At 40.3% G+C, this 10,639-nt stretch overlaps 1 protein-coding gene across 1 annotated transcript; it reads right to left on the minus strand.

Annotated features, from left to right (window-relative positions):
* Positions 4,156-10,174, minus strand: LOC109848405 (peroxiredoxin-2C-like). The gene is made up of 3 exons (XM_020417880.1): positions 9,968-10,174; positions 9,697-9,776; positions 4,156-4,616 (listed from the first exon to the last, which is right to left on the minus strand). The coding sequence occupies exons 1-3, from the start codon at positions 10,120-10,122 to the stop codon at positions 4,363-4,365; spliced, it is 489 nt and encodes a 162-aa protein (XP_020273469.1). The 5' UTR covers positions 10,123-10,174; the 3' UTR covers positions 4,156-4,362.

The raw sequence follows: 10,639 nt of genomic DNA on the forward strand, positions 1-10,639 counted from the left end.
CCTTGGTGGGATGGAGGATCCTCCTGTGGTACTCGCAGTACTTCGGATCCGCAGAATCGTCAGCTTCCTCCTGATTCATGATGGGTGTGAGCTTGATTTTGTTGTTTTCGAGAAGAGACTCGAAGATGGCGGGAATGTCTTCGTCCTTGAACGAGTACTCTTCCTGGGCCTCTAGATCCGAAGTCTTCTGCTGTCTTCGGAGTGGCTGTTGTGACGTTTGATTATCGTCAATAACTGTTACAGGTGCGTCCCCTTCATCATGAGGTACGAGACTCGAATTCAGAGGGCTAACCATCGGTTGGCTCCTCTCGGCTTTCCTCCTTCTGAGGAAGCGTTCGGCCTGTTCTCCGCGTACCTTCAACTCTTTCCAGGTATTGAGCGGGTCCGTTCCCATAACGTCCAAGATATTAATGGACAAATTATTATGACAAGTCTGCAAGATGAACTCCTCCGTGACGGGATCCTTGCAGTTCATTGCCTGATTGCGGAAGCGTTTGATGAAGGTATCTACCGACTCTCCGTCTTTTTGTTTCATATCGAAGAGTGTCCTGACCGACACTTCGGTGTCATCATCGAAGAAATGAGCGAGGAACATGCTTTCCAGGTCCTCCCAGCTGTTGATGCTTCCGGGCTTGAGACGGCGGTACCAATCGAAGGCGGGCCCGCGAAGGGTGCCAACGAATGACCGAACCATCAAAGGCTCGTTGCCAGAGATCACTCCCAAGTGGGACTTGAAGTAAATTAGATGTTGAGTGGGCGAGCCCTTCCCGCCGAACGGCGTGAAGTTGATCAGGTTGAACTTCACCGGATACGGGATCAAATCCCACTCCTTCGGGTAAGGACACGGAATGCCGGTCCTCTTCACCTCTCGAGCGGACATCAGGGCGTCAATTTTTCTTTCGAGATCCTTCATCTTTTCGGTCTCATCTATACCCTGTTTTGGATAATTTTCGAGAGGAATAATATGACCACCCCCAGTGTTGTCATCACTGGTGGGTCCACCCCTAGCGTTGTTATTTTTAGTGGGGCCACCCCCAGTATTCTTGGGTGGTGCGTCGGCCATGACGACTTCATCCACTTCCGGATCGCTGTCAACTGCGGCGTTCTGGGTGCGACAGTTGGACTCAACTAGCTGATTTGACAAAGCTCGGATTTTTTGGTCGTGCATTTGTCTCATCTCCTGCATAGCCATTTTCATTTTAAACTTGAAGATTTCCTTCTGCTTAGCCAGGGCCTCTTCAATGATTTTGGCTATCTGCTCGGTGTTGACCATGAACACTTCTCGAGCTTGCCCTATGCTAGACGTTGTATTGTCAGAGGTAAGAGCGGAATGAGAATCTGAGAGCTCATCATCGGAATGGACTTCTTCATGAATCCCATGGTCGTCGTTATATCCGACGGCTTCTAGCTGAAGCTGAGCTATTCCCGAATTGACTCCGCTTCCTGAAGAGAGATTAGGGTCGGAACCACTTGAAATAATTGGAGATTTTCCTTTGTTGACCATGTTGATGGTAACTTCTGGGAGTTCATCATCTCGAACAGCCGATCCTCTTTGGGGTAAATGCCTTGATTTGGGCTTCGTCGTTCCATCGGAGATTCTCTCGAGTATCGAGACCCTCTGCGGAGCGGTCTTGGGGCAGCTACATGTTGATAATAGTGCCCTGATAAATTTGGTACACGGACAGTGAGAATCCGCTTCCCGGATATTTCTCTTTCGAGATTCATTCGCACCCCAGCCTGATAGTACAACTCACCGACGTTGCGGTCGGAGTAACCTATCGGCTGCTCACATGGGTTCTCAGGTATAACGCGTTCGTCTGTCCGATGCGTTTTCTTCTGAGTAAACATTGCCTTGTTGGCCTCTGCAAGAGTCGCACGTTTGGAATCACCCCTTTGTGAGGGTGAAACCTTGACGCCAAGCTGGCCGTTGCAGGAATCCGTTTGTTAGGAGGTCGTGTACGACCCCCAGTCTGGATGTTGGCTTGAAGCTCGTTCAATGATCTCCAGCTCTCCTTATCAAGCGCTTTTCCTCGATTCTCGGGTAGAGTGCCGATACGATCCTCCAGAGGAATCCTAAGCTTGGTGAAACCTCCGCTGCGGTGGGGATCCATCGGAGGCTCGGGATCTGAAGTTGACGAAGGCCGGAGAGCAACGTCGCCCGCTTTTGCCTTAGGCGTTGATTTGGCCTTTGGCACCCAAACTCGTTTGGATCCTGGCGATCTCTTAACTGCCTCTTCCTTTTGCATTTCTCGTGTTTTCTGCACCAGGGCTCGGGCATGCGCACGCAAGGCGCGGCGCTTCTGGATTCGCTCCTCGAGAGCCACGTTGGACGACGCGGGGACGTCACGTGGTGCAAGTGCAGAGGAGGAGTCTGGATCTGCAATCTCGACCACGTTGGACGACGCGGGGACGTCACGTGGTGCAAGTGCAGCGGCGGCAACGGGGTCTTGGATCTTCGAGCCGAAGGTCCTGCGAACATTTCTGGAAGAATTTACCTTTATGCGCCTGTTCGGAGAGACGGATCTGGAGGAGGAGGAAGAGAGGTCTCCTTTGAACTGTTGTCGATCGAGCTCGTATTCTTCATTCACCCGGGTCTTGAATGCCGGTTGCGTCACGACGGCGTCGGTAGCGATGCCGTTGGCTCCCACTGTGGTCGCCAGCTTGTTTGCGGAAAAAAGTTGCTGTATTCATTGCGCATTCATTACAACTTCAATCGTTACAATGAAACAAAAAGATAGCCTTTTTATAAGACCCTTACACAATGAAAACAAAAGAAATACAACTCTTTTCAAACAAACGCAAGATCCGTTTATCATCTCTTGCTTGCGTGGGTCTTTTGCCTGTGACGGGGACGTTGATATCCGTGGACCACCGGGGCACTCAGATCTGGTCCGAGAAAATCGGGCAGAGCTTCGTCTATCCACGAAGGGATATAGAAGCAGAACTTCGTCGATCCGCGTGAGATCTAGAAACTATAAGCGTATACCTCGGCTAAAGCGAGGTAATAGCTCTTCTTAGTATCAACGAAGGGGTAAGGGGTCTATTTATAGGCATATGAGGGCATGTAGGGGACCTCTAGGGGGCGGAGACACCCCTGGGGTGTCTAGGCTTTTCCTAGACACCCCCGGGGTGTTTCGACCTCCCGAGACTCCGGTTGAGGTGATTTGGTTGTTTTCCCTGTAGATTCTTCGTCCGAACTCGGATTTGAGTGATTCCGGGTGCGTTGGATGCTTGACGAAGAGTTCGATCCGCTCTGGTGGTTGGATTATCTGTAGAGTGGTCGAGGCACGAAGGGCGTTGTCCTTTTTGTGAACACCGCCGGGTTCCCGATTGGTCCGGGTCTTCGTTGTTCCGAAATCCTATCCGCTCACATAGCTCGTCGATTCACTTCAGTCGTTCGTCGACGTCAATTGGACTCCTGTGGCTCGGATAGTAACGTTCATCGTCGCTCTTTAACACTGAACCGTTCGTGGAGACCTATAGGCAATTTTCAATGCCTACAAACGTGAGTGAAATAAGTTCCTCTTAATTCCCCTTACTAATTCCCCTAACAAGTTTTACATATTCTCATACATTCTCTTTACTTATTATATGTTCCGTTAACTTTCCTTCACCAGTGCAAATCCAAACAAGCCCTTAGTGTAGGAACTTTTGGCTTTACGCTCCTTGAAAAAAAAAATGATTATTCCGGTTTTGCTCTATTCTCCCTGCAAACTTAACGTGATTATATCTATGTGAATATATTGAACACATTAATGATTATGTGACTAAAAATTGCTAGTGTGGAGGTGAAATAAACTAGAGGATTCGCTTTGATTCCTACTAACCACGGGAATATTTTCTTTCATTTATCATAAATTCTTAATTGAATAGAAACAAATAAACGTGGAACACTGAGGTAGCTTTGCTCCTTAATCAACAATCCTTGTTTTAAAACTCTTGCCGGCTTTTTGGGAATTGAGATGAATATGAGGCGGGCCTTTAATTCCTAGGGGTTTTCTTGAAAGGGTCGAGCTCTCCTCATGCTGTGGGCTCGAACATGAGCTCTCCCTCAAGTGTGGGACCCCTAACCAACTTTTCATGTTGACAAGAAAAGTCACGACTGAAGAACGGACCAATAGCAGAAGGCAGAAGGCCAAATCCAATCACAATAAATGAGAAACAACAGTAGGACGAGAGATTATCCCATTTAAACACCCTTAATCAGAATCCAAACATACTTTTCACAAGTGAGGAAAACCTCACTAGACTCCACGAGAATAACATGTCTGAAAACATAACTTATGGTGCACAGTTTCAACAACAGCATTACAGCTGAACATGAAAAGCAACAACAGAAAATACCGATAACGGTGATTTCCTTTAGAGAGCTTTAAGGATCTCATCAGCACCTGAGATGGTGAAAGCTCCACCCTCCTCAATGTTTGCAACCTTGACCTTCAGATCATCAGCAAGGAGAGCAAACCTACGGGAGCGAGTCCCAAGGCCTTTCTCAGAGAGATCGAGCTCGAGGCCAAGAGCGTGAGTGTAGGTTCCAGATCCATCAGCTAGGAATTTGACATGCTTGTTGTCAGGGTAGGTTTTTGCCCATGCCTTCATCACGAAGGGGTCATTAACTGCATAAATTAACAAATAGTAAATTTCCCCGTTAGATTAGACTAATGTGATCCATTAGGTAGCAAGTTTATCCTGGTTCAGTAATTGCCACAAGGGAATTACTTAAATTCTCAGGTCATCTTTCCATAGAGATAAGTGTAGCACAAATTTATCACTCTATGTGCATAGTAGTTAGATGTGTGATAAATAGATAAAGTTAACTTACACTCCCCGTGTCGCCCATTTTAAATGTGAAGAACCATGACTATCTACCGTCTAGTCCTGCTTATCCTGTTTCATATATTACTCACCCCAAGTTTATGCACTCCATGGATCGTGTTGTGCAATTTGATTATAGCAGATCAAGGAGCAACTTGTAATTAGAGTTACAAGGAAAAAGTTCAACATGGGGAGCATCAAAATAGAGAAATATATTTCTCACTATTAGCATAAAAATAAGTTTAACATGACACCTAATAACAACACTTTTACCATACTAAGCCTAACGATGAATGATGAAGCAAAACCTGTGTTAGGATGGTATAATTTAAATAAAGGGCTTTTTAGATATTAGCCCCTTAAATTGAACGTAATTTGATATTAGCCCCTTAAATCTCCATATTTTGATAGTAGCCCCTCAAGTTGCTATGACGTGTTAATATGAGGGGCTCATATCAACACATCATGGCTGTTTGAGGGGCTAATATCAAAATATGGACCTAACCATAGGGGCTCATATCAACATATCATAGCTAGTTAAGGGGCTAATATCAAAATATGAAGATTTAAGGGTCTAATATCAAATTACTTAATGATTTAAGAGGCTAATATCTAAAAAACCCTTAGATAAAATATTTGAGACCACGATGTGTGGGAACACCACAAAAATAAATTAATTAAGGATGATAGTAACCGATGATACAAACTTGTTTGCATTCAACTTTTAGATATAACTAACTAGATACCAAGTATTTAAAAGTAGCACCTTGTCTGCATTCACGTTTCAGGTACAACTAACTACATAACAAGTATTTAAAGGTAACCAATGCTCCAGCATCCCCCACCGGGGGAAAAATAAGAAAGAAAAGAAAAACCACTTCTCACACTAAAAAGTGCACCTCATTCTATATACCTGTCATTAAATAAAAAATAAAAGAAAAATCTATTCAACATAAAAGAAAAATCTATTCAAGGATGAGAGTTTCAGACATGAAAAGTGAAAGAGCAGAAAGATTGTGGTCGCCCATTCTGGATGTAAAAAGAAGAGAGATTCTGGAATTACTCCTAAGAAGTAATGATGAAAAAATATGTAATAACTCATCGTTTCCTTCTTTCTCTCTTCCTCCTTTCTAGACCTGTGAATGGGCTCAGCAAGCACAAGGCTCAGCTTAGGACATACATGGTAAGAGCTCTCTCAAGCTCGTCCAAGGGCGGAGCCAAGTAGTCCGTTGGAGGGGACCTTTGCCCCCCTAAACTTCTGCAAAATCCTTATAGGTTAAGATAAGCTAGCTTTCTTAAAATAGAGGTAACAAATTAACTAACTTTTGGGCCTGTGAGGGATACAAATTAATAGGTCCAACCTAGCCAACTAAACTAACTTTTGGGCCTGTGATGGGTTCAAAATAATAGGCCAATTTTATAGCTCATATTTTAAGAAATAAAGTACCTAGAGTCCTGCTGTTCATTTCCTATCATTCACAGAAAGTAACCAAATGCCATTCTGCACCATCTCCAATTTCTGAAATTATAATACAGTCCATACTCAACTTCAGTTGATTTTATATTTAGCTAATTGATTTTTCAATTAGATAAAGTTAGAATCTCTTTTTGGTTTTAAAGTGTTTCAATTAGAATTTGATTGATCACCAAGGAAATGTTTTTTATCTCCTTTATACCTAACACAGTCTCATGAAGCAGTATTTGAAATCTATGCTTGGATTCTATTATGAATACCTTTGAATAAAAAGTAATACAATGTTCGTTTTGAGTGTTTTTCAAAACAAACAAGCAGGTAATTATGTATGTACACACCCTCCCTGACCCCCACCCCAATAAAAAACATAAAATTTCTGGCTCTGCAATTGAACGCGTCCTTTACGTAGATGGAGAAAGCTGTAAAATATTTTAGCTTTCTAAATAATCAAGTAAACTTCACATTCTTGGCCTTAACTAAGATTAAAATCAACCTTGCACAGAGAATTTGCAGCTTTAATGTTTTCACAGACGCATGATGATTCACATACATGATACGTCCTCCATTGTCAAACTCAAACTAGACAAAGACTTTCTTCGTGAAGAAACAAAATAAAAGAAGTTGATGGTCCAACCAAAATCCACGCTGTCCTCTCCTCTCACCTAACTGCAAAGATGTATGGTTTATATGAGACCAGTTTGGTCTTGTCGACAGCTCACACGTGATGGAAATGGGCGAGCTTGGACGAAAATTTAAGCTCTCTCAAACAATTGACAATGAGCGACAGAAATCTTAAATCTTCACTCATTGGCCTGTTTAACCTTAGAAAGATCTGCAACTCTCAACTCTCGCAGAACAAAAAGATGATTTGCTATTTGGGCAATGCTAAGCACTACAAGTCCTAACTTTGGCACTACATGACACAAGCATGTTATAACTTGCCCCATGAATTCCAACCAGGATCAATTGTGTCATGTAGTCTTCTCTTAGATTTAGATACATGAACTTTCCCCAGTAAATCAAAGCATTTGATATCTCTTAGTAGTCTGCAAATATATAAAGCAAATGAAAATCCTACCGCAAAAAAAAAAAAAAATTAAAATTTCCCCGCATGAATTTATGAAGGGAAAAATGCTTCCAGCCCCCAAAAGCCAAGGAAACGTTCTTCCCACCCCCAAGACTTTGTCAATGGGTGTTTTACCCCCAAAAATAAAGATTCTGTTCTCTGAGCCCCCAAAACACAAAACCCAAGAGATTAAAATATGTGAAGACCATAATACCCTTCTCTCTCTCTTTCTTTTTTTATTAAAATATGATAATGATTACTTTATTATTATTTTTTTTCTCTCTCTCTTTATCATGATGTACTGAGATGATAATTGAAATGGTTGATGATGATTATTTTATTATTTTCGTTTTTTATTAAATTGGTGTTTTACCCTAAAAAATAAAGATTCTGTTCTCTGAGCCCCCAAAACACAAAATCCAAGAGATTAAAATATGTGAAGACCATAATACCCTTCTCTCTCTCTTTCTTTTTTTATTAAAATATGATGAGGATTATTTTATTATTTTTGTTTTCTCTCTCTCTTTATCATGATGTACTGAGATGATAGTTGAAATGATTGATTTTTGGTTGTTTGTGTTGGGAGATTGTTAAAGTTACGGGTTAATTGTTAAGGTTACGAGTTAATTGTTAATGTTACGGGTCAATTGTTAAAGTTATGAATCCTCTCTCTCTCTATCATGATGTTACTTTGATGATATTGAAATGATTGAAGAGGATTATTATTTTATTATTTTTGTTTTTTATTCTTTTCATATTTTTAGAATATTTATTTGTTGTTAAGGATAATGGTTGGTTGTAAAGGTTATGCATTGTTTGTTAAGGTTACGGGTTGGTTGTCAAGGTTACGGGTTTGTTGTTAAGGTTATGGGTTTGTTGTGTAGGTTACGGATTTGTTGTTAAAGTTACGGGTTTAATTGTTAAGATTACGGGTTTAATTGTTAAGGTTACGTGTTTAATTGTTACGGTTACAGGTTTAATTGTTACGGTTACGGTTTAATTGTTAAGGTTACGGTTTAATTGTTAAGGTTACGGGTTTAATTGTTAAGATTACGGGTTTAATTATTAAGGTTACGTGTTTAATTATTAAGGTTACGGGTTTAATTATTACGGTTAGGGTTTAACTGTTAAGGTTACGGTTTAACTGTTAGGGTTACGGATTTAATTGTTAAGGTTACGGGTTTAATTATTAAGGTTATCGGTTTAATTGTTAAGGTTACGGTTTAATTTAAGATTACGAGTTTAATTGTTAAAGTTACGAGAGAGAGAAGAGATCCATAACCTTAACAATTGACCCGTAACCTTAACAATTAAACCCATAACATTAACAATTAAACCCGTAACCTTAACAATTAAATCCGTAAAAGTAACAATTAAACCCGTAAAAGTAATAATTAAACCCGTAACCTTAACAATTAAACCCGTAACCTTAACAATTAAACCCGTAACCTTAACAATTAAACCCGTAACCGTAACAATTAAACCCGTAACCTTAACAATTAAACATATAACCTTAACAATTAAACCTGTAACCTTAACAATTAAACCCGTAACATTAACAACAAATCCGTAACCTACACAACAAACTCATAACCTTAACAACAAACCCGTAATCTTAACAACCAACCCGTAACCTTAACAATCAATGCATAACCTTTACAACCAACCATTATCCTTAACGAATATTCTAAAAATACGAAAAGAATAAAAAACAAAAAAAAAAAATAATAATCATCTTCAATCATTTCAATATCATCAAAGTAACATTATGAGAGAAAGAAGATTCATAACCTTAACAATTGACTCGTAACATTAACAATTAACTCGTAACCTTAACAATTAACCCGTAACTTCAACAATCTTCTAATACAAACAATAAAAATAATAAAAAATAAAAATAATAAAATAATCCTCATCAATCATTTTAACTATCATCTTAGTACATCATGATAAAGAGAGAGAAAACAAAAATAATAAAATAATCCTCATCATATTTTAATAAAAAAAGAAAGAGAGAGAAGGGTATTATGGTCCTCACATATTTTAATCTTTTGGGTTTTGTGTTTTGGGGCTCAGAGAACAGAATCTTTATTTTTTAGGGTAAAACACCCATTGCAAAGTTTTTGAGGTGGGAAGCACGTTTTCTTGGCTTTTGGGGGCTGGAAGCATTTTTCCCATTTATGTTTTGTCCTGGTGGGACATATTCCTTAATTCACACTGAAGAGTATCTCACAGCAAATTTGCCGATGAACATATTCCATTTTCTCCACTTTCCCCCTTTCTTTTAAAAAATTGCACCACAAAAACGCAATAAATAAATAAATAAGAGATTTATGCATACCGCTAACTAGGAGGATCTCATCAATGCCCTTGGATTTAAGCTCCTCTGCTTTAGAGATGAAACTCGGCACATGCTGCATACTGCAAAAGAAAAAAATTTAAAATTAAAAAATAAAAAAAAATATTAAAAAAAAAACCTTTAACAAATTATTTTCTTGAATTAATCTAAATTTAGAAAAGCTACCTCTTTTTCTCAGATTCTCTTCTTCTAGAATCAGATCAAGATCCAAAACTAAAGGGGGAAAAAGAAAACCCTAAATTAATCGATTTACCTGCAGGTAGGGGTGAAGGCGCCGGGGACGCCGAAGAGAATGACCTTTTTGCCCTTGGCAAGGGCGTGGATGGAGAGCTGCTGCAGCTGATCGTTCTCGTCGAACCAGGCCAGGGTTCCCTCGGGGATAGAGTCGCCGACTGCGATCGGTGCCATTCCTCGCGATTTCTTCGCCCTTGAATTTGGGGACGAATGGTGATAATTTATAGTAAAAAGACAGCTGCCACTGTCTCAGTGGCTCAGCGTTCACCGCTATCGGGGTGCTAACGGGTCGGGTTAAACCCGAATTGGTTAGATGCAACCCAAAAATACGTTTTCCAGAATCCAACCCAGACTGTGGTAGCCATATGAGAACTACTAAACGTCCGGATTATTCTCAGTGGGTTGTTTAGTTATTTTTATTTTGTTTTTTTCTTTGAGAAAACAATATATTATATTTATAAACTCAACTTTCTTTGAACAGAATCTCAACTATCTAGGTCTATCAAAAAAAAAAAAAAACCTAGATTTCTTTTTCTTTCTTGTCCTTTTGTTTTCCTTTCACTTTAATTTTTTTTAATTAGAAGTAAGGATGGAGCCTCGTACAGGGGATCCCAACCCAACCATTTCGTTCTCTCAAAATCCATAAAATTTGACCAAAATACGATATCATACTACCTCACGTTCAAAGCAT

The sequence above is a fragment of the Asparagus officinalis genome, chromosome 1 (genome assembly GCF_001876935.1).
Source record: "Asparagus officinalis chromosome 1, Aspof.V1, whole genome shotgun sequence".
NCBI classification, from domain to species: domain Eukaryota; kingdom Viridiplantae; phylum Streptophyta; class Magnoliopsida; order Asparagales; family Asparagaceae; genus Asparagus; species Asparagus officinalis.

Coding starts and splice junctions, on each gene's coding strand:
- LOC109848405 (XM_020417880.1), bottom strand. CDS start 10,122: ATGGCACCGATCGCAGTCGGCGACTCTATCCCCGAGGGAACCCTGGCC. Junction 9,777..9,967: donor GCCTTCACCCCTACCTGCAG/GTAAATCGATTA, acceptor TTTCTTTTGCAG/TATGCAGCATGTGCCGAGTT. Junction 4,617..9,696: donor TGAGATCCTCCTAGTTAGCG/GTATGCATAAAT, acceptor TAATTTATGCAG/TTAATGACCCCTTCGTGATG.